This window comes from Neoarius graeffei, chromosome 5 (assembly GCF_027579695.1).
Source record: "Neoarius graeffei isolate fNeoGra1 chromosome 5, fNeoGra1.pri, whole genome shotgun sequence".
In the NCBI taxonomy this organism is placed as follows: Eukaryota; Metazoa; Chordata; class Actinopteri; order Siluriformes; family Ariidae; genus Neoarius; species Neoarius graeffei.
Window position 1 is genome coordinate 43,851,769 of NC_083573.1, and position 23,492 is coordinate 43,875,260.

Below are 23,492 nucleotides of genomic sequence, written 5' to 3' on the forward strand. Positions count from 1 at the left end.
TTCTCATAGCATTTTAAGAGCATCTTAAAGATAAGTGTTTGCAGTGTGGCTCTGTTTTGACCGAAAGTTTTGAGTTCACCTGAGCACAAAGGCTCCTCTCACACGCAGCTGCCTCATGATGAGGGTACAGGGTGGGCAACTTCAACAAAATAAACACAAGCATTGGCAGGGAAACTGAATCACCCTACTCTGAACTGCTGAGTGAGGCGCGATCCACTGGACGAGCATGAAATGGAAGGGTTTGTATAGGTGAAAGAGCTGGTCAAATGAATAAGTGTGTGGATATGCTAACGTAAGCACATGCTATCATGTGGTCACCTGTGTGTGGTCAGTGGCTTATGACTTTTTGAATCATTTTGCTTACGTTTGATGGAACACTGATTTCTTATCCTGAAACATTTTATAGTTGTGCTTTACATTTATTTGATGTTGACGTACACATTGCTTTGAAGTTCATTATTTTATTTGGATGACCATAGGAGATTTTATCAGAGCAAATGCTATGAATATATAGTAAGTCTCGAAATAAACTGAATTGAGAAAGCTTCTGAGAGTTTTCTCAAACAATATATGACTTGTTACAAAAGCCAGCAAGATAACCAGAAGCAAATATGCAAAATTAACAAGATGACATATACAGTATGGAACAATTAGGAACAACTGGTGATCATTTCTGTTGCAAAGTGTCAAAAATAATTGGGGTTTCCAAACATGTGACAAGTCTTTTCTTCTGATAACCAATGTGATAACAAGGTACAGCACTCAGGACGGAATAAAGTGAATTTTATGCGACCATTTCTATTCAGTGATGGTGTGGTCACTTCTAGACTTTTGGATGTTGGACTAGAAACTAGTTGGTCCCCATTGTGCTATCAGTTTGGACTACTGTAATTGAATTCAGGTCAACTTATTGTACCATAATGTTGTCATTGATTGATTGATTGGATTATTGGGAGCAGCCTTGAACTTGATATTCTCTTCGGAAAGCTTGGAATCCCTTGCAGTATGACTTCAGGTTTGATGCTTTGCATTTATTCGGGGTCGGCTTATGTTCCACCCATGTATCTGAATCTAAAAGGTATATCATGCTGAAAGAGAAAGTGGGTCAGAGTCAATGGTTTATAATTTACATAGGATTATAGCAAAGCATTTAGCACTCTAAAATATTTCGAACAGTTGCTATCTAGTACACATTATTCAACACAAAAGTGCAAGAAAACACTCACTGTCCTTTGAGGTCGGTCGTAGAGCCATCTTTACCCATGATAAGGTAAGTGTTCCCTACTTCCAGCTGACTCTTACAATGTTTCCTCTTGGCAAAAATTCGGGTCTTACCCTCAGTCACACTGATATCTCCAGCTGTAAGTCAGAATGTTAGATTTTAGACATGCAGTGCACAGTAAGTGCAAAGACCTCAACCAAAGTAACGTGCATCTTGAACACATGAAAAAAATTTATAAAGACTTACTATATTTTAGGACCTCAGTCACTGTGGTGTAATAAAAATCAAAGATCTTCTTATCCTCCACAGCATTCACAGTGACCATGAAGCCTACAACACAATGCCATCACAATTACTTAAGACATAATTTTAACAAAACAAAAACAAAACGTAAACAAAAGTTTGTGACCTGGACCAAGGAAAACTCATTGGAAATCTATGCATTGTAACACCACTAAACGTAAGGAATTAGTTCTATGCAAGAACGGTAATACTATTGACTTTTCTGTGCTCCATAATATCAGGCAGTAAATTTAGTGTATCCCTACTGTATTTTAGGAGTAACTTTCCAGAATAACTGTAAATTTAGTGTTCACGATAAGGAAAAGCTGTATGAAGCTAACAAATGCCTATTTGTAATTAGAAGTCTGTGCAAAGAAGGTTACACACAAGATGAAGATCATCATCTCTACTGCAGTGGCTCTCCTGAAAATATTGTATGGCCTTCCAATTTACACTGTTAGTGTTTCAGATCTTACCGTTGTCCAATGCTTTAAAAAAAAAAAAGATGCTATAAGAGATGCTATACATCAACTAGTTTTAACATCTTGGAGCTTTTGGAGAAGTGTGACTGCTGCATTTTTAATAAACTCAAAAATAGAGACCATCCTTTACACAGCTTCCTCACTACTTATAAAGACGCATCTTAGCAATAAAACCTGTATAAGACCTAAGATAAACACTGAATGTTTTGAGTTTTTAATAAGTTCATATTTAAATATAATTTATATATATCCATTATAGGGTGGCACGGTGGTGTAGTGGTTAGCGCTGTCGCCTCACAGCAAGAAGGTCCAGGTTCGAGCCCCGGGGCCAGCGAGGGCCTTTCTGTGCGGAGTTTGCATGTTCTCCCCGTGTCCGCATGGGTTTCCTCCGGGTGCTCCGGTTTCCCCCACAGTCCAAAGACATGCAGGTTAGGTTAACTGGTGACTCTAAATTGACTGTAGGTGTGAATGTGAATGGTTGTGTGTCTATGTGTCAGCCCTGTGATGACCTGGCGACTTGTCCAGGGTGTACCCCGCCTTTCGCCCGTAGTCAGCAGGGATAGGCTCCAGCTTGCCTGCGACCCTGGAGAACAGGATAAAGCGGCTAGAGATAATGAGATGAGATATATCCATTATCTGTAGCCGCTTATCCTGTTCTACAGGGTTGCAGGCAAACTGGAGTCTATCCCAGCTGACTATGGGCGAGAGGCAGGGTAAACCCTAGACAAGTCACCAGGTTATCGCAGGGCTGACACAGAGACAAACAACCATTCACATCTATGGTCAATTTAGAGCCACCAATTAGCCTAACCTAACTGTGGGGGAAACCAGAGCACCCAGAGGAAACCCATGCAGACACAGGGAGAACATGCAAACTCCGCACAGAAAGGCCCTCGCTGGCCACTGGGCTCGAACCCAGAATCTTCTTGCTTTGAGGCAACAGTGCTCATTAGTGATATTATATGTATATAAATAAAACTGCTTCTCCTATTTTAAGCTCTTTGGAAACATTTTCAAAAACACTAAAGCAAACCCTCTAAAAACAAAGGTAAGATTAGGATATGGAATAAGACGCCCGTCACTAGAATATGTATTTAAAATGTATGTATGTATGTATGTATATATATATATATATATATATATATATATATATATATATATATATATATATATATATATATATAATGCTTCCAGATGATACTATATACACTAGCGTTCAAAAGTTTGGGGTCACCCAGACAATTTTGTGTTTTCCATGAAAAGTCACACTTTTATTTACCACCATAAGTTGTAAAATGAATAGAAAATATAGTCAAGACATTTTTCTGGCCATTTTGAGCATTTAATCGACCCCACAAATGTGATGCTCCAGAAACTCAATCTGCTCAAAGGAAGGTCAGTTTTATAGCTTCTCTAAAGAGCTCAACTGTTTTCAGCTGTGCTAACATGATTGTACAAGGGTTTTCTAATCATCCATTAGCCTTCTGAGGCAATGAGCAAACACATTGTACCATTAGAACACTGGAGTGAGAGTTGCTGGAAATGGGCCTCTATACACCTATGGAGATATTGCACCAAAAACCACACATTTGCAGCTAGAATAGTCATTTACCACATTAGCAATGTATAGAGTGGATTTCTGATTAGTTTAAAGTGATCTTCATTGAAAAGAACAGTGCTTTTCTTTCAAAAATAAGGACATTTCAAAGTGACCCCAAACTTTTGAATGGTAGTGTATTATTTTAAACACTTTATATTTCATAAGATTTTGGTTAAAAACGAACACAATGTGACCTTATCGACTGGATTTAGCAACTACTAATGCCTATATCGGGGACGTGCACTGCAAAGGTGCTCTTCGTCCTGTTGCTCTTTAGACCCCTTCTTACGAGTGAGTTCAGGAAAACCACATACAGAGACAACGTTCGTTGCTTAAGAGAGTCTCTCAGCTCTCTCTTTAGCTCTAAAGGGCAACATTATCAGGAAACCTACCCCAGCTTGTCTTGTCTCTGCAGACCACAGACATTGATCAAGTACATTTTTCTTCCTTATCAAGGTTTTGCAGGCAAGAATTCTTTAGAAGCCTAGATTGCAAGTTTTACCATAAATCCTGATATCATTTCATATATTTTTTTCTACCTGTGTGCAGCCTCAGAAGAACTGCTTCTCCTATTTTAAGCTCTTTGGAAATATTTTCAAAAACACTAAAGCAAACCCTCTAAAAACAAAGGTAAAAATCAAGAGATTAGGATATGGAATAAGACACATGTCACTACAACATGTATTTAAAATATACAGATCTGCATTGTTATGCCTTTATCTGGATAAAGCGATGTTTTGTAGTTAAATTACATCAAACTGCAGTTGTATTGCATGGCTTGTCTTTGTGGATTCAAATTCAATGTTATATTAATCAGGTGTAGAAATTTCTAATTCAATTTTATTGTCACAAAGACAGTTTTGAATACAGTTGTACAAATCATTCAGATGACTTGAACCTTCAAAATATTATATCAAAGTAGTTTTATAGTTTTATCTGCCACTATTTCAACCAATGAGCCAATTATGGAACTGTTTTGAAAATTTGAATTTGAAATTAAATGTTATTTTTATTTTCTACATTTTCACAAAAGTTAAATTTGCACTTAATTTCAATTTTATATATTTAATTAGAAAAGCTTCACTTACAAATTTAACTAGAAGACACATGAAGGATATGACATGATTGTGTGAAGATATGAAGTTTATCTTCAAGTGGTGAACATATTCATGAGTGAGCGAAGCAAACAAATGAAAATATTTTCAACACAAGAAGATAAACATCATATCTCCGCACCACTGTGTAATGTTCTTTATATTATATGAAAACATCCACACAACAAACAAACAAACAAAAAAACCACAAGTTAAACAAAATTTAAATTTTGAACCGGTTCGCCATTTTGACAACGCATGTCTAGTCAGCAGGAAAATATTGGGAGTGACATCATCTGAGTGAAATATTATACATACAGGTCACTTTTTCCATGGAATAAATGTATTCTATGTAATTACATGTATTCTATTCCCTTCTAGTGGGTTTATTGATAACATGCAATACTGTTATCATATCACTTATCCTCTGTGTATTATGCCACTCTCCCCAGTGGAGAATGAGCATGCAATATTGTTATAATATTGCACGTTGTCAAGACAACACAATGTCACATGTCAGAGCTCATGCGAATATCCAATAGTAAAACTTTTCTGCTGCGCATGCGCACAACCATTTCTTTGTCCGCCAGGAAAGAGAAAAGACAAGGCTAATCCAGTGCTACTGCTAGAATTAGCTATGCTATAATTAAGCACAATAAACAAACTAAAAACTGAAACTGAAGACACGCTGAACACCTGAAAGGCTACCAAAACTTCATTATATATCCTTCATGCATATTTACAAAAGAAAAACATACCAACAGACATTGAAAAACTGGAAAAGAGACACGCCGGAGATGTAAAACTTACATGCTAGTGAGTGACTGACAGTTTGTAAACAAACATGGCTGCAAGGTTTGCTTCATTAAAAGCGGAAGATTTTGAGAGAATTTTGGCTGCCAGGTCGCTCTGTTGTGTGTAGTTGTCTACGGTGATTTTAAAAGTAACTAAGTAAATTACATTGGGAAATGAATACTTAAGTTTGAGTGAAAAATACTGTGGCGTGCGTGCATGGAAGAAGAGTTTTGGGACAGAAATCTTAGTTTCTCGGCCGTTAGCCTGTGCTACTGATAAACACTACACCGGCTGGAAGGTGACTGGACTGCCGTGTTAACAGCGCCAACTTGCGGATAAGCTAGCATTGGCCTTCGAGAATGCTGATATGAAGAGAGTGTGTATGTATAATAATAATAATAATAATGGCTTTTTTTGTGGTCTATCAGATATATTCCATTCAGCTAGCATGATATTGAACTCATCTTCGACTCGTTCAGTATCATGCTAGCTGAATGGAATATATCTGATAGACCACTCAATGCCAGCCAACATTATTTAAATATGCCACTCAGATCTGTGATATATTTCATTTGAAAATGTGAGTTTTTTCAACATGAGAAGATAAAAGTCATATCTTCAAGCCAAAGTGCGATTTTCTTTTTATTATATCGACACATTCACAAACAAAAAGTACCCAAATTTATCAAAACAATTCATCAATTTCCTCGCAAATGACATAGAGATTTATGTCACAGTTTTGAATCTCCATGTCCCGGATGTAGCTTGTATGAAAAATATGTGTGGTGTATTTCCCAGTAAAACACTCGTGTCCATATAATATAACTCAGATATATACATTTTACATTCAGAAGCAGATAAAATTCCAAAACTAATTTATTTAAATTGATAACTAATTTTTTTTTCTCATCAGAGGACAAGTGAATTAGTGCTCTAGTAGTTTTTGAATTAAAATACAAACCATAATCTGCTATAGGCTGGAAGCAAACATGCCTGAAGCGGTCCTCCTTTGCAATAGATGGTGATTTTGATGGTCGCTTTTCTTTAAAACAGGCCCCTGCAAACAAATAAATTATCAACAACTGGTGTCCGTGTTGACTTTTCCTCAGCTTTTATTTTCATTGTACAAATAAGACCATGTTCTTGTGCAAGGCTGCCATGAATACAGAAGGCACAGAGGACCCATTGCTCAAACATAGTGAGGTACGGTTTAGCACACAACACCTTCTTTCTTATCATGCTTCACAATAAATAATAGTTTAGATTTTAATCAAGATCTCCGAAAAATATTTGGCAGTTAAATAAGTAAGATAAACTTACAGATATACTGTATATTGTTTTAACTTAAAAAAAAATTAGGCCCTGGTCACACTACAGCTCGCGATGGTGATGGGTTTGCGAATACTTGGCATGAAAAATTCCTAGCATTGTCGCCAATCGTATGATGCACGGCAAATGTTCTCCGAGCTTCGTGGGTTGTTTTTAGGTGTGTCTCCGCCTCACGAGTGGGCAAAAATGTTGTGAAAATTTTCACTGCATGCATTGAAATTTGTTGCCGATGTTTTTGTCGGGGGGCGGCACGGTGGTGTAGTGGTTAGCGCTGTCGCCTCACAGCAAGAAGGTCCTGGGTTTGAGCCCCGGGGCCGGCGAGGGCCTTTCTGTGTGGAGTTTGCATGTTCTCCCCGTGTCCGCGTGGGTTTCCTCCGGGTGCTCCGGTTTCCCCCACAGTCCAAAGACATGCAGGTTAGGTTAACTGGTGACTCTAAATTGACCGTAGGTGTGAATGTGAGTGTGAATGGTTGTCTATGTGTCAGCCCTGTGATGACCTGGCGACTTGTCCAGGGTGTACCCCGCCTTTCGCCCGTAGTCAGCTGGGATAGGCTCCAGCTTGCCTGCGACCCTGTAGAAGGATAAAGCGGCTAGAGATAATGAGATGAGATGAGATGTTTTTGTTGGCAAACTAAGTGGTGAATACTCGCAGATGGGTTCGGGGATACTTCCCAAAGCTTAGGAAAACATCATCGTGAAAACGTCTCATTTTCATCAATAACTCATCACAAAGTATCGCGAGCTGCAGTGTGATGTGACTGTAGCCTTAAGGCTTACTTTCAGCACACTGGCACACTTCATTAGAGCACAGAGCAGACACCATCTTGGTCCTGCTTGGGGCACTATAGAACGTAGTGCATCTTCTTTCTGTGAAATAGAGTGGGGATAACAGCTTGTGATAACATAACAACACAAAATGACATTGGCTCTTAATTTGGAGGTGTATGACGCAAACGTTCATGAAAATAAATCATATCAGATAACTATTTGTCCACTGAGATGTCGAATGAACTCAGCGGAGATGTCGAATGAACATTATTCAGTAATATGGAAAAACAGCAACAGGGTTGTGTTCCTACCTGGTTCATAATAGTCATAGAATGTAGCAGGAGCAGGCTGCAGCAAACCTATTGGCACCCTTTGAATAGCTTCAAATGCAATACATTCGCTACCTTTATATATCTGTAGACAGAGGCCACAGGGTCACTTAACTGCTTTTCTTTGTGTTTTTGAATGTGTGTGTGTGTGTGTGTTGGCTTATTTGTCTCACCTTGTTAAAATATAACAGGACCCTTCCATTTGCAAACTCGTAGTGAGAGATGTACGGGACTTCTGCATCCTTTAACTGTTAAAAATGGCGATGTAATGTTCGGGGGAATATACAATGTAAAAATATTATACCATATTTGTGAACATGTAAACCATGCAAACTCCTATTGTACAGAACCAATGCTACCACTGACCAAATCCAGATCCTCGGTTTTAGGCTCAAAGCCACTGAGTAATGTGATATCAGCAATGCCCATGCCTGTGAGCTTCCGTTCCAAGGAGTGACTGAAATTGAAGGGACAAACCGGAATTGTTAATCTGCAAGTCTTGATCTCACACATCTTACATGCGTTAGGTGCTACACATCCACCGAGCTTCAGAAAACAATGAGGCAGTGGAGAAGCTATTGCCTAATTGTTAGCTTTGGGACCAAAAGATCACTGGTTTGATTCCCTGGACCAGCAGGACTGTGTGAAATGCCCTTGAGCAAGGCACCTAACCCCCTACTGCTCTCCAGGCTGCTCTGGGTACATTGTACTGTATGTCTGGATAAGAGCATCTGTTAAATGCCTGTAATGTAAAATAGAGTATTGTGTTTTCCTGACCTGATGCACACTTCATACACGAGTATGTTATGAGCATTCTGGCTCTGCTGGGTGTTCCGTCTGCGTCTGGTCCGAGCATCGAACCACTCGATGGCTGAGCGAGGGAAGTCTTCCTCCTCCCTTCTTTCCGAGTGATCATAATTATAGTCATAGTCATAGTTTTCTGTTACCTGAGCTGGATAATACACCATTCATTTACTCAAGAGATGAAATATTCTTTCTGCAAAGTTTTCATCATTCATTTGTAACGCTGCAGGTCGTTATGAGTAAAGTAATAAAAATTCATTCAGGAGTATGATGAAGAAGAAGGAGAAGAAAGAGAAGGAGGAGGAGAAGGAGGAGAAAATGAAGAATGAGAAAGAGAAGGAGAAGAAAAGGAAGACAGAAGGAGGAGAAAATGAAGAAGCAGAAGGAGAAGAAAAGGAAGACGGAGAAGAAAAGGAAGATGGAGAAGGAGGAGAAGGAGGAGGACAAGAAGGAGAAGGAGAAGGAAAGGAAGATGGAGAAGGAAAGGAAGACAGAAGGAGGAGAAGAAGAAGGAGATGAAAAGGAAGGAGAAGAAGAAGGAGATGAAAAGGAAGAAGGAGAAGAAAAGGAAAATGGAGAAGGAGGAGAAGAAGGAGGAAGAGAAGGAGAAGAAAAGGAAAATGGAGAAGGAAAGGAAGACAGAAGGAGGAGAAGAAGGAAATGAAAAGGAAGAAGGAGAAGAAAAGGAAGACAGAAGGAGGGGAAGGAGGAGGAGAAGGAGAAGAAGGAGAAAGAGGAGAAGAAAAGGAAGATGGAGGAGGAGAAGGAGAAGAAGGAAAAGGAGAAAGAGGAGAAGAAGGAGGAGGAGAAGGAGAAGAAAAGGAAGACGGAGAAGAAAAGGAAGATGGAGAAGGAGGAGAAGAAGGAGAAGAAAAGGAAGAAGGAGAGGCAGCAGAAGAAAAAAGATCACATACTTTTTAAAATAATCAACCTTTAATTTTCACCATACTCTTGCATTAGATAGAATAAAAAGAATAGGAACAGTCAAATAAAAAAAAATTAAAAATCATCAAAAAATGTTCAAATCGTATTATTTCTTTACTTGTGTACTCTACTTTGCCCTTCACCGTCACATTTATTGCCAGCTGACTACAATCGGTAGAAGTTTCTGGGACGTAGAAAGCTTTCACCACCTATGAAGAGCAACAGAATAATAATCAGATCTATTTCTCTGAAGTTCAGAGACAGAAGATATTAGCTAATATCTGCATTACCTTTACTTTGGCTTGCCCTTTCCCTGAAAACTTTGCAATTATGTTACTTCCCAGCAGTCTCTGAAACAAAAATGACAAAACTGATGCCAAAGAACAAACTTGCTCTCGCTTTAAAGGGAACTCGGAGATCATGATTTTTAATGGAGAATCATCGCAGGTGATATGTTGAATGTGTGCCTGAATAGCTTAAAATAGCCAAAATCTGAAACTTAATCTCTTTCTTTCGATGTGCTGTTCCTGGGGAATAAATGATTCAACAGTCCATAGAGCAGTATACCTTTAAATCTTTCTCCACTTTCTCGCCATTCTTGTTCAAGGCCAGATTCTCTTTTTCATTCCTCTTCACACTGGTGAACTGTGCATTGACAGTATCTACGGGCAGTGGGGGTAAACGCAATGCATACTCTGACAGCGCTTCCAAAGCTATAATTGTATCCTAGAACAAAAATAATTAAATTAGTTGGACTGTTTCAATAGATGAAACTAGTCTTGTTTTTAATATACAAGGTGAAAGAAAGAAAGAAAGAAAGCACAACTTTATTCATCACACACTTGTGAAATTTCCTCTCTGCATTTAACCCATCTGAAGCAGTGAACACACACATGCGCACACACACGAGCAATGAGCACACACACATACCCAGAGCAGTGGGCAGCCATGCTAACAGCGCCCGGGGAGCAGTTGGGAGTTAGGTGCCTCACTTAAGGGCACCTCAGCCCAAGGCCGTCCCATATTAACCTAACCGGCATGTCTTTGGACTGTAGGGGAAACCGGAGCACCCGGAGGAAACCCACGCAGACACGGGGAGAACATGCAAACTCCACACAGAAAGGCCCTCACCGGCCACTGGGTTCAAACCCAGAACCTTCTAGCTGTGAGGCGACAGTGCTGAAATAATGGCTGAAATAATGACTTCCCTGACTCTGGCTCACCTGTGTGGATTTGAATCCGCCTTCATAGTTCTCTTGGGAGGACAGGAAGCAAGCAGCCAGTTTTGCTTCTTCAAAATCTTGATGTTCTAAAGCAGTAAGAAGAGCATATGCGGTGCTCTCAACTGTAAGAGCCACCGTGGATGGAACCAGGTTTTGTTTCTTCTCATTTAGCAATCGAATGTCCTCATTTTCCAGCCACACCTTACAATCACCTTCTGAATGGTGGAAGATAGCAGAGGAAGTTACAGAATAGCCTTATTCTCCAGAGCAAGTCATAAGTAATACATTTAAATAATATTGGCTGGCGTTGAGTGGTATATTCCATTCAGCTAGCATGATCCTGAACGAGTCGAAGACGAGTTCAATATCATGCTAGATAATTGGCAAATATTTGATATACCACGAAAAAAAGCCAGCCAATATTATTATTATTATTATTATTATTATTACACATTCACATTCGATGGAACAATTATAGATACCTTTCGGGTGTTGAATGCGTCTTTCTCTTTCAAAATTCTCTCAAAATCTTCCGTATTTAACAAAGCAAACCTGGCGGCCATGTTTGTTTACAAATTGTCACAGTCACTTGCTAGCATGGAAGTTTTACCTGTAATACGTATCTTACGGCACTTTCAATTCACTGCGCCAATTTACTGCGGGTGCCACCAGCGAACAAAGAAATGCTTCTGCGCTTCTCTTGCACTGCAGAGAACTTTCTCATTGAATATTCGCATCAGCTCTGACATGTAGCGTCATGTTGTCTTGACAACCATGCAATATCGTAAACCATATTCAACGCTCATTCTCCATTGGATAAAGTGACGTAATACACGTAGGATAAGCGATATGCTGACAATATTGCATGCTATCAAACCAAATGAATGAAACCTGCTAGAAGGGAATAGAACAGATGTTTTTATTCCATCGAAAAAGTGTCCTGGATGTATAATAATATTTATTATGATATGTGCCACTTCTCAGCAATTGGGTAAAAAAAATTGCTTTGGTATAATATTATTTATTACCTATTGTTGCTTTTTGTTTAAGTCTCTCCCAAGCTGGCAAAGCCTCTTTCTTGACTTCAAGACAAAAGCTTAAGCAGTAGGCTGTAATAGCCAGAGAAAAGGGTCTCTGTAGCTCATCAACACGAGACTGGAGATAGCTGGTGGCTTGAGCGATGCTAATCGTCTAAACATTAAGGACAAAAATGACTAATCAGTTAATATTCTGCCTTACTGTGTCTTATTAAAAAATTGATTAAAAAATTTACTGAACCAGTGAGAACTGTATTGAAATATTGCATCCAATACACTGTTACATGTTAAATGCAAAAATGCAATATTAATACGTCTACTCAGCAAAATTTTTAATTGTCTGGCTACAGTATCATCTATCTGCATACACAGTGCTCTTTATTGATACTGCATACTATAGGGAAACCATCAGGGCCTTCTAGACCTTCAGAGACGGCCCAAACATATCAGCATTTCAAATGTTATATTTAATTTCTTTCATTCTTTAATTGCTTTCATTCTTTCATAATTTCATTAACCCCGCCGACAGTAGTCGGAGGGGTTATTATTTTCACCTGCGTCAGTCTGTGTGTGTGTGTATCTGTCTGTCTGTCTGTCTGTCTGTCTGTCTGTCTGTGTGTCTGCAAGATATCTCAAGAACCAATGGATCGATTTGGACCAAATTTTGTACATGTGTTGCCAATCACCCAGGAAGGAAACCATTAAATTTTGGAGGTCAAAGGTCAAAGGTCAAGGTCATGGCAGAGCTTCGAAATTTTCGCCCAATGTATTTTAATAGGGAAAAGGCGGGGTTTGCACTCGTTAGAGTGTCCCTGTCTAGTTGTAATTATTCTCTTCTAATTCTAATTTGGCCTCATTTTCTATCAAATTTGCTTCAGAAATGAAAGAGTTACTGTCCTGAAAACATTAAAATAGAGTTATCCAATGAGATTTTTTGTTTATTGTCTCTAGGCTGAGAAAAGTTTAGAGCTGCTCACTCACTGGCTGGGACTTCGTTGCGGGACAGAAGGCCATGGCAGTGTATGTTTATGTAGGAAGTGACAGTTGAATTAACCAATCAGATTTTGATTTATAGTGGGAGGGACCAAAAATGTATCGCCCTAGGCCTTCTCAAAGGCCAACATGAGCTTACCCGTGAGTCGTTCATCAGTAGTGTTAGCGAATGCTAATAACGCAGTCAAGCCAGTGCTATCGAGAGCAAGTAGCACAGGCTAACAACCGAGAAACTTAGGCCCTGTCCACACGGCAACGGATTCAGGTGAATCCGATACAATTGTTTATCGTTTCGGCCTGGCGTCCACACGGCACCGGCGTTTTGGGTGCCCCAAAATGCAATCTTTTGAGAACGGGTTCCAGAGTGGAAAGATCTGGCAACGTTGCCGTTGCAAAGTCGTCTGGATGAGTAGAACGGATTTGTTTACGATGACGTCACAACCACATGTGCTTCACGCCGGGTAGAAGTGTAACGAACTCAATGCGAGTTGTCAACAAATCCTATAACTTGGTTCATGAAACGCGCTTACAAAATATTTTCACTGTGAATATTTATTGTGTAATGGTGCAAAGTGAGAGAGAGAGAATAGCCCTGAGGGCAGAGTCAATCCCGCCAGCAAAAATAGGGAAAAAAAAGGAGCGATCTCACCTCTTCAGATGTTGGTTTAAGTTCTACAATACATTCCTCAAAAAGGGCGTAGAAGAACAAATTAATCCATCAATGTGTAGCATTCAATTTATTCCGGACCATTAAAGACGCCGCCTTCCGCATAGAATCATACGGCATCCTCGCCGCCATATTGGATGGGTCAAAGCGGAGAATAAAGATGCCTCATTCATGTGCTGCGTTTAACTGTACCAACAGGTTTGCCATCCAAACGAGATCACATGGGATTACCTTTCACAGGTGAGACTGGAAAAATACTTTCATTGTATTTGGTCATTATAATGTAATTTTACGAACAGATTTTTCTGATTTTGTGGCTAATATGAAGTCTCGCGCATAATAGTTTATGCGCATGCGTCCTTACTTCTTTTATTGTTTTGGTGTCTCCGAAGGGACCGTCTTACAGCGCCCCTAGAGGTGTGGCATGTGTATTGCATCGTTTTCAGCAAGCATTGCGTTGCTATATGGAACTGAGATTTTACTGATCTGTTGCCCATGTGGACGCGATATTTTTTTAATAACATCTTGTTGCCGTTGTCATGTGGATGTAGCCTACATCCACATGACAACGGCAACGAGATGTTATTTAAAAAAATATCACGTCCACATGGGCAACGATCAGTAAAATATCAGGTCCATATGGCAACGCAACGCTTGCTGAAAACGATGCAATACACATGCCACACCTCTAGGGGCGCTGTAAGACGGTCCCTTCGGAGACACCAGAACAATAGAAGTAAGGACGCATGCGCATAAACTATTATGCGCGAGACTTCATATTAGCCACAAAATCAGAAAAATCTGTTCGTAAAATTACATTATAATGACCAAATACAATGAAAAGTATTTTTCCAGTCTCACCTGTGAAAGGTAATCCCATGTGATCTCGTTTGGATGGCAAACCTGTTGGTACAGTTAAACGCAGCACATGAATGAGGCATCTTTATTCTCCGCTTTGACCCATCCAATATGGCGGCGAGGATGCCGTATGATTCTATGCGGAAGGCGGCGTCTTTAATGGTCCGGAATAAATTGAATGCTACACGTTGATGGATTAATTTGTTCTTCTACGCCCTTTTTGAGGAATGTATTGTAGAACTTAAACCAACATCTGAAGAGGTGAGATCGCTCCTTTTTTTTCCCTATTTTTGCTGGCGGGATTGACTCTGCCCTCAGGGCTATTCTCTCTCTCTCACTTTGCACCATTACACAATAAATATTCACAGTGAAAATATTTTGTAAGCGCGTTTCATGAACCAAGTTATAGGATTTGTTGACAACTCGCATCGAGTTCGTTACACTTCTACCCGGCATGAAGCACATGTGGTTGTGACGTCATCGTAAACAAATCCATTCTACTCATCCAGATGACTTCGCAACGGCGCCATTGCCAGATCTTTCCACTCTGGAACCCGTTCTCAAAAGATTTCGTTTTGGGGCACCCAAAACGCCGGTGCCGTGTGGACGCCAGGCCGAAACGATAAACAATTTTATCGGATTCACCTGAATCCAACAGATTCAGGTGAATCCGATAAAATTGTTTATCGTTTTGGCCTTATAACTTGGTTCATGAAATGCGCTTACAAAATATTTTCACTGTGAATATTTATTGTGTAATGGTGCAAAGTGAGAGAGAGAGAGAGAGAGAGAGAGAGAGAGAGAGAGAGAGAGTTAGGGCAGAGTCAATCCCGCCAGCAAAAATAGGGGAAAAAAAGGAGCAATCTCACCTCTTCAGATGTTGGTTTAAGTCCTACAATACATTCCTCAAAAAGGAATCCAACAGATTCAGGTGAATCCGATAAAATTGTTTATCGTTTCGGCCTGGCGTCCACATGGCACCGGCGTTTTGGGTGCCCCAAAACGAAATCTTTTGAGAACGGGTTCCAGAGTGGAAAGATCTGGCAATGGCGCCGTTGCGAAGTCATCTGGATGAGTAGAACGGATTTGTTTACGATGACGTCACAACCACATGTGCTTCACGCCGGGTAGAAGTATAACGAACTCTATGCGAGTTGTCAACAAATCCTATAACTTGGTTCATGAAACGCGCTTACAAAATATTTTCACTGTGAATATTTATTGTGTAATGGTGCAAAGTGAGAGAGAGAGAATAGCCCTGAGGGCAGAGTCAATCCCGCCAGCAAAAATAGGGAAAAAAAAGGAGCGATCTCACCTCTTCAGATGTTGGTTTAAATCCTACAATACATTCCTCAAAAAGGGCGTAGAAGAACAAATTAATCCATCAACGTGTAGCATTCAATTTATTCCGGACCATTAAAGACGCCACCTTCTGCATAGAATCATACGTCATCCTCGCCGCCATATTGGATGGGGCAAAGCGGAGAATAAAGATGCCTCATTCATGTGCTGCGTTTAACTGTACCAACAGGTTTGCCGTCCAAACGAGATCACATGGGATTACCTTTCACAGGTGAGACTGGAAAAATACTTTTCATTGTATTTGGTCATTATAATGTAATTTTACGAACAGATTTTTCTGATTTTGTGGCTAATATGAAGTCTCGCGCATAATAGTTTATGCGCATGCGTCCTTACTTCTTTTATTGTTCTGGTGTCTCCGAAGGGACCGTCTTACAGCGCCCCTAGAGGTGTGGCATGTGTATTGCATCGTTTTCAGCAAGCGTTGCGTTGCCATATGTACCTGATATTTTACTGATCCGTTGCCCATGTGGACACGATATTTTTTTTAATAACATCTCATTGTCGTGTGGATGTAGCCTAAGATTTCTGTCTCCAGTCACTTCTTCCACACACACTCCCCACAGTATTTTTCACTCATACTAAAGTATTCATGTGTAATTTACTTAGTTACTTTTAAAATCAACTTTGACAGCTACACACAATGGAGCTACCTGGCAGCCTGCCGCTAATCCCTTGCAAAATCTTTTGCCCTGTTGCTTTTTTGGTGTATCTGGCTAAGTTCTGGCTGAGCTGAAGTCCCAGCTCTAATAGTAACGGCTCGTCACTGTGCATACAAAATACTATTTACCACAGAATCAATTTCCTGGTCTAAGAACGGAAGGGAGTGTTTAAGAGCAATGGCTATGAAAGCAGTGAGCGATGCATCTTGTTCCACACCCCCAATTCCACCCTAGAAGAGAAACAGCATAAAAGCAAAAATAAATTGAGTCTTTTCCCATGTAATGTAATGAGAAACTAATATAACCAAAAAGAAAAGGCAAATAAGTTCCTGACCTGCATTTCTCTATGAATAACTGGGTTAGGATCTGTGAATGACCCATCTTTTTGCTGCTGTTCAATAATGTATTTGACTGACTTCCGAATTTCAATTTGTGAGACGATCTCTTTGTCTTCTGTAGTTGCTAACTGACAGTCAGCCACAAGGGATAACACCTTCACTACCAGGGCAGTTAGCCTAGAGGGAAGCAATAGGAGATGAGCAGATGCCAGCCTTTATGCCACACCATAACCTGTCTTCTTAAGACCACTTATTGTGGGTCTGTATACTACAGTGCAGTTTAACAAAATAAAATAGTGTTTCACAAAGACTGGTACTAATAAACCCTGCTTAGAGAGGCTCTTACCAGTTACTGGTGGGATGTGTCTTCCATGCGCCATATGATCCATCATCTTTTTTGAATGTCAAAATCCTGTTGTAGGCTGTAAAATGAGCAGCAATTATGGAAATACAGTGCTAATATAGAATTGATAAAATAAAATCCATAGGAAAGTATAAAAGCATGCATATGTACAATGTGGGTTTAACAACAAACAAATTGTACTAATATTCTGAATATTCCATTTTTTACTACATTGTCATCATTCAAAAGCAACAGTGTTATTATTGTTACAATTCCAAAGCACCACTGTTATACAGTGAATGTTCAAACGCACCATTGTTACACTGTTACAATGCCAATGCACCACTGTTACACTGTCACAATGCCAATGCACCGCTATTACACTGTCACAATGCCAATACACTGCTTTTACACTGTCACAATGCCAAAGCATCACTGTTACACTGTTACAATGCCAACGCACCGCTGTTACACTGTCACAATGCCAACACACCACTGTTACACTATCACAATGCCAAAGCACCACTGTTACACTGTTACAATGCCAACACACCACTGTTACACTGTCACAACGCCAACACACCGCTGTTACACTGTCACAATGCCAACACACCACTGTTACATTGTTACAATGCCAACACACTGCTTTTACACTGTCACAATGCCAACACACGACTGTTACACTGTCACAATGCCAACACACCACCGTTACACTGTCACAATGCCAACACATGACTGTTACACTGTCACAATGCCAACACACCGCTGTTACACTGTTACAATGCCAACACACTGCTGTTACACTGTTACAATGCTAAAGCAACACTGTTACACTGTTACAATGCCAACACACTGCTGTTACACTGTTACAATGCCAACACACCGCTGTTACACTGTCACAATGCCAACACACCACTGTTACACTGTCACCATGCCAACACACCACTGTTACACTGTCACAATGCCAACACACCACTGTTACACTGTCACAATGCCAACATACCACTGTTACACTGTCACAATGGCAACACACTGCTGTTACACTGTTACAATGCTAAAGCAACATTGTTACACTGTTACAATGCCAACACACTGCCGTTACACTGTTACAATGCTAAAGCAAAACTGTTACACTGTTACAATGCCAACACACTGCTGTTACACTGTTACAATGCTAAAGCAACACTGTTGCACTGTTACAATGCCAACACACCGCTGTTACACTGTTACAATGACACAGCACCACTGTCAATGCCAAAGCAGCACAGTTACCCTCAGTGTTAATTTTGACAATAATTTAAAATTTAGTTTTAGCCTTAGTCACTTACTGAAAATTGTAGTTATATTTTAGTTACATTTTAGTCACATCTTGTTTTGTTATTGTCAAGATTTTATCAGTGGAACTCACTTTTCTCTGTTTCATTATACTGTCATGGATTTTGCTGAAGAATATTTATCCTGGCTGTAAAAAATTTCCTTGGGTAGTAAGCATAGACGTACCTTGAGTTATGTGTTTAGTCATAACGTTTCACTAACTTACTATACTGTATGAGCTCCCTAAACAGCCAAAGGAAACAGAAGAAGTGTTGTTACATGTACTTTTTCGTGTATGAAATAAAAATGAATGCCTAACTAAGTTGTCTGCCTGAACAGATCCAACTATTTTGTCTCGTTTTTATTCATCAGGACATAATGAACCGTCATGAAATTTTTGTCATCAAATATTTTTCATTTGCATTGTTGTTACAATTTAGTCATGAAGTAAAAGGTTGTCAGCGAATACTTATCATCAAAATTTTCATTGGCAAAATTGGTTACATTGCTGGTTACACTGCTACAATTCCAAAGCACTATTGCTGCACTGTTCCAATGTTAAAACACCACTGTTTACACTATTACACTGTTAGAATCCCAACACAGCGTGGTCTATGGCCATCACCATAATGATGGATAAAAACTAAACTCACTTGAGTAATACCTCCCTCTTGTGGTAAATCTTCATTCAACCAAAAAGTTAAGTGTTTATGAGGTATTATATTATTTACTGGGAATGTATAATGTATAATGGGAATAGACCCCGGTCATCCATCACATGCACTGTTCATCCTTCTTCCAGTTAGGAAGAACTAATCAGCACTTGGACAACAAGATGAGGTCCTTTAACATCTGCAAGAAACTCCTGTGGATGTTCTATCAGTCCGTGGTCGCCAGTGTCCTGTTTTACACCGTGGTGTGCTGGGGGGGCAGCACATCCAAGAAGGACACATCCAGGCTGGACAAACTGATCAGGCGGGCCGGCTCTGTGGTCGGCATGAAGCTGGACTCTCTGGTGACAGTGGCAGAGAAGAGGACTATGGACAAACTACTGAACATCATGGACGATGCCAGTCACCCTCTGCACACCGTCATCAGCAACCAGAGGAGCCTGTTCAGTGACCGAATGCTCCTTCCCAAGTGCAGGACTAACAGACTTAAAAACTCCTTTGTCCCTCACGCCATCAGACTGTACAACGTGCAGTATAAATGTGCAATATAATGTGCAATACCTCTCCTGCTGGACTTTTTTTTTTTTGTATATGTAAATAATTTATCTAGAAGTTCTCTATTTTCTATTCTCTGTTTATCCTGTAATGATGCTACTGGAATTTTAATTTCCCTGAGAGAACCCTCCCAAAGGCATCAATAAAGTTCTAATCTAATCTAATCTAATCTAATCTAATCTAATCTAATCTAATCTAATCTAATCTAATCTAATCTACAAGCCAGTTTGGACTCCTGGGCCATCAGGTGGCTCAGTAATACCATCAAGAATACTTAAAACATTTTAAAACAACAACAAAACCTTTTGTAAAAGCAATTTTTAACCGATGTTTCAATCTCTGTAAGTTTGCAATATTTACCATTAGCTACAATATAACTTGACTGCTCACCCAGTTGTTAGCTACTGTAATTGATGCTAGCCTAACCTAGTCTGCATTAGCAAAGAAAACAAGATAACAGTTAAATTATAGCCAGTTAATGCTAGCAAATTACTGAAACTTACTTCAACATGCTTATTCAAATCAGACAGAATGTATGCCTTCTAGGAAGGCAAAGAAGATTTTATATGAGAATTTATAATTTCTAACAGATTGAGAAACTTTACTCCATACAAAGGTCACCGCAGATAATCAGATGATAATTTGGTATGATTTCACACTGATAAACTTGATTGGATGCAAAACTGAAATGACCGGATTCTTAACTGAACCCATTAATAGAGTTATAGCATACAGTCGGACAGCATGGTGGTGCAGTGGTTTGCACTGTCGCCTCACAGCAATACGGTACTGCACTGTCAGAAATAGGGATACAGTAGGAGTCCATTTCTATCCCCCAAGCTACAATCTACACTAATGTACCCCTGAGGGCTCATTATTGGACCTTAAGTTAACTACAGTACCTGTCAAAAGTTTGGACACCCCTACTCATTCATAAGCTCTCTGTATTTTGACTATTTTCTGCATTGTAGAACGATACTGAAAACATCAAAACTATGAAATAGCATATGGAACATATATGAAAATATGTTGTAACCAAAAAAGTGTTAAAAAAAACTAAACATGTTTCATATTTTAGATTCTTCAAAGTAGCCAGCGTTTACCTTGATGGCACCTTGCACACTATTGGCATTATCTTACCCAGCTTCATGAGGTAGTCACTTGGAACGCTTTTCAATTAACAGGTGTCTCGTCAAAAGTTATTTAGTGCAATTTTTTACCTTGAGATCAAACAGTAAATAGTAAATAATAAAAATACAGTAAATAGCCCTATTCCACAACTGTAGTAATCCATAATATATAGATTTAGGTACTGCCTAAAAGCGGAGCTCCCATCTGTTTCTGGGTTGTAGAATTTTCTTATATCAAAGCCAGCCTCTTTTGTTTTATTTCTTTACCGTTATAGTTATAGTGTCTTTTTTAGGGTCAGAAAGGTAAACATATGCTCCCAAGCAGTGTATAAAGGGAACAATAAATACCTTAGAGGGTACTGCCCCAGTGACAAGCCATTAAGGTACAATAATGTATTTTATATTCTGAGAATGTGGGCTCGAAGCTTGTGGCAGACTGGAGCCTTTCTGGGAGGAGTTTGCATGTTCTCCTCATGCCTGCGTGGGTTTCCTCTGTGAGCTCTGGTTTCCTTCCGCAGTCCAAAAACATGTATTCAACTGGCTACTCTAAATTGCCCGTAGGTGTGAATGTGAGTGTGAACGGCCGTTCGTCTCTGTGTTAGCACTGCGATAAATCGGCAAATTGCCCAGCATGTACCCTGCCTCTCGCCTAGTATCAGCTGGGATTGACTCCAGCTTCCCCTGTGACCCTGACGGATAAGTCTTATAGATAATGGATAGATGGATGGATAGCATACAGTCATTAACTGGATGAGAGAAGAAGAGACATTTGTGATTTTTAAAAAGTACTTTGAAGGTCTAAATTAAAACATATGGAAGTTTTTTTGGAACTGTAATTAAATAAGAGTTCAAATATTCAATTGCAGTAATACTCGACTGTTTCTGTTTTGGAATAAAACAGTAAAATGTTGGGGCTTTTTTTAGTAATTAGAGTGCTTTGACTCTGTGTTTACCCTGCTCTATGTGGTTCAGTGCTTTGTCTCTCATTTCAGGTTCCAGTTCCAGCCAGTGGTTGTTTGAGTCCAGGTAACGGATGGCCAGAGCCGTGGGAGACATCCTGATCATAGTTTGTTCTGCACAGCCACGAGGGGCATTGATCAGCTTCTTCACACTGGTTGATGTAAGTAGGGGCGTAGCTGTTGCTACACCAAATATTTCTCCTGTTTATTATTGAGACACGAGAGATAATTACAAAAAACTGTCATGTTTCATTCATCTATCTATCTATCTATCTATCTATCTATCTATCTATCTATCTATCTATCTATCTATCTATCTATCTATCTATCTATTTTTTCCTAGGAAAAAAAAGATTTTGTCACCAATACCTTCAACTTTGACAAAGATATTGCCAGCTGAGTCAGGAATTGTACCATTTGGAAACCCTCCATCGATATTAATGTATTTGTCACTTTTACCTGTGTAGAGAATTTATATATACAAAAAAAAACTTATTTGCATCTGTAAAATATGCTATGCATCAAACTTGTAATTTAAGCAAGCTGTCTGAATGTGAAAATGAATTAATTGAAACACATTCCGAGATCATTTCATGCCTTTAAATAATGTTCATGCATTTTAAGTTAATACATGATAATGCTGAGGCTGGAATATATATAAGAAATCATTATTAATTACCATCCAGGTTAATTAATTCATTATACTTCTGCTCCATACGGACTCCCTCATTCTGCAAAGTGAAGAAAGAAAATGATATCTTGCACATCAAAAAATTAAATCAATCTACCAAACATCCAAATCATCTCCTCTTACCATCACCAACAGTGTCTTCTGAATGGCATCCACACCCAACTCATACTTTCTGTCATAAAGTTGGATAGTGATAGGGATTTCACCCTCCTTCAGAGGAACAGCAGAAAAGGTCACTGTCTCAGAGCTACCACCAGCCAAAGTGATATTGACGTAGGAATCAATGGATAAAGCCCCAGGTGAGCACAAGCCATCTATTTGTTTCATATGAACGGCAAGCTGTATAGGAGAAAAAAAATATTCAAGGCTGATGCATCTTTTTGTACAGAAATTGTAATATGTTAAATATCTCATCTCATCTCATTATCTCTAGCCACTTTATCCTTCTACAAGGTTGCAGGCAAGCTGGAGCCTATCCCAGCTGACTACGGGCGAAAGGCAGGGTACATCCTGGACAAGTCGCCAGGTCATCACAGGGCTGACACATAGACACAGACAACCATTCACACCTACGGTCAATTTAGAGTCACCAGTTAACCTAACCTGCATGTCTTTGGACTGTGGGGGAAACCGGAGCACCCGGAGGAATGTGGACACAGGGAGAACATGCAAACTCCACACAGAAAGGCCCTCGCCGGCCACGTGACTCAAACACGGACCTTCTTGCTGTGAGGCGACAGCGCTAACCACTACACCACCGTGCCGCCCCTACAGCATACATCTTTAATAAAAAAAAAAAAAAAAGCACTAGAATTTGGTGCACAAGTTTTAATTTTCTTTGGGTTTTCTGAAATCAACACAGGGTCAAAAATTATACATACAGGGTCAAAAATTTACATATGCTCACTTAGATTATTAATTCAGAGATGCTGAAACTTCCAAAATGTCTCTTATCTTCCCAAGGCCAAAGTCTCTTAACTTCCTGTTAGTGATCATGATTGACTACAGCTGGTAGCTTTTGTGTGCTTTCATAAAAAGGGTTTGTTTACAGCATGTTAGG

General features: G+C 39.6%; 1 protein-coding gene across 3 annotated transcripts in view; it reads right to left on the bottom strand.

Annotated features, from left to right (window-relative positions):
- Positions 1–525: 525 nt before the first annotated feature.
- The window catches only part of c4b (complement 4B (Chido blood group)), a 64,125-nt gene continuing 41,158 nt past the window's right edge, over positions 526–23,492 (bottom strand). For 2 of the 3 annotated variants that reach the window (XM_060921766.1, XM_060921764.1), the window contains 21 exons: positions 22,556–22,771; positions 22,421–22,472; positions 22,111–22,200; positions 21,736–21,942; positions 17,116–17,191; positions 16,766–16,946; positions 16,560–16,661; positions 11,881–12,043; positions 10,853–11,067; positions 10,197–10,355; positions 9,920–9,979; positions 9,748–9,838; positions 8,679–8,853; positions 8,268–8,358; positions 8,075–8,149; positions 7,884–7,986; positions 7,582–7,671; positions 6,437–6,532; positions 1,469–1,552; positions 1,227–1,359; positions 526–1,088 (listed from right to left, as the gene is read on the bottom strand). In XM_060921766.1, coding sequence (XP_060777749.1) covers positions 947–1,088; positions 1,227–1,359; positions 1,469–1,552; positions 6,437–6,532; positions 7,582–7,671; positions 7,884–7,986; positions 8,075–8,149; positions 8,268–8,358; positions 8,679–8,853; positions 9,748–9,838; positions 9,920–9,979; positions 10,197–10,355; positions 10,853–11,067; positions 11,881–12,043; positions 16,560–16,661; positions 16,766–16,946; positions 17,116–17,191; positions 21,736–21,942; positions 22,111–22,200; positions 22,421–22,472; positions 22,556–22,771 — 2,601 coding nt within the window. In that variant the 3' untranslated portion in view covers positions 526–946. The remainder of the gene's footprint in view (positions 1,089–1,226; positions 1,360–1,468; positions 1,553–6,436; positions 6,533–7,581; positions 7,672–7,883; positions 7,987–8,074; positions 8,150–8,267; positions 8,359–8,678; positions 8,854–9,747; positions 9,839–9,919; positions 9,980–10,196; positions 10,356–10,852; positions 11,068–11,880; positions 12,044–16,559; positions 16,662–16,765; positions 16,947–17,115; positions 17,192–21,735; positions 21,943–22,110; positions 22,201–22,420; positions 22,473–22,555; positions 22,772–23,492) is intronic. The other variant, XM_060921765.1, reaches the window with a different exon arrangement.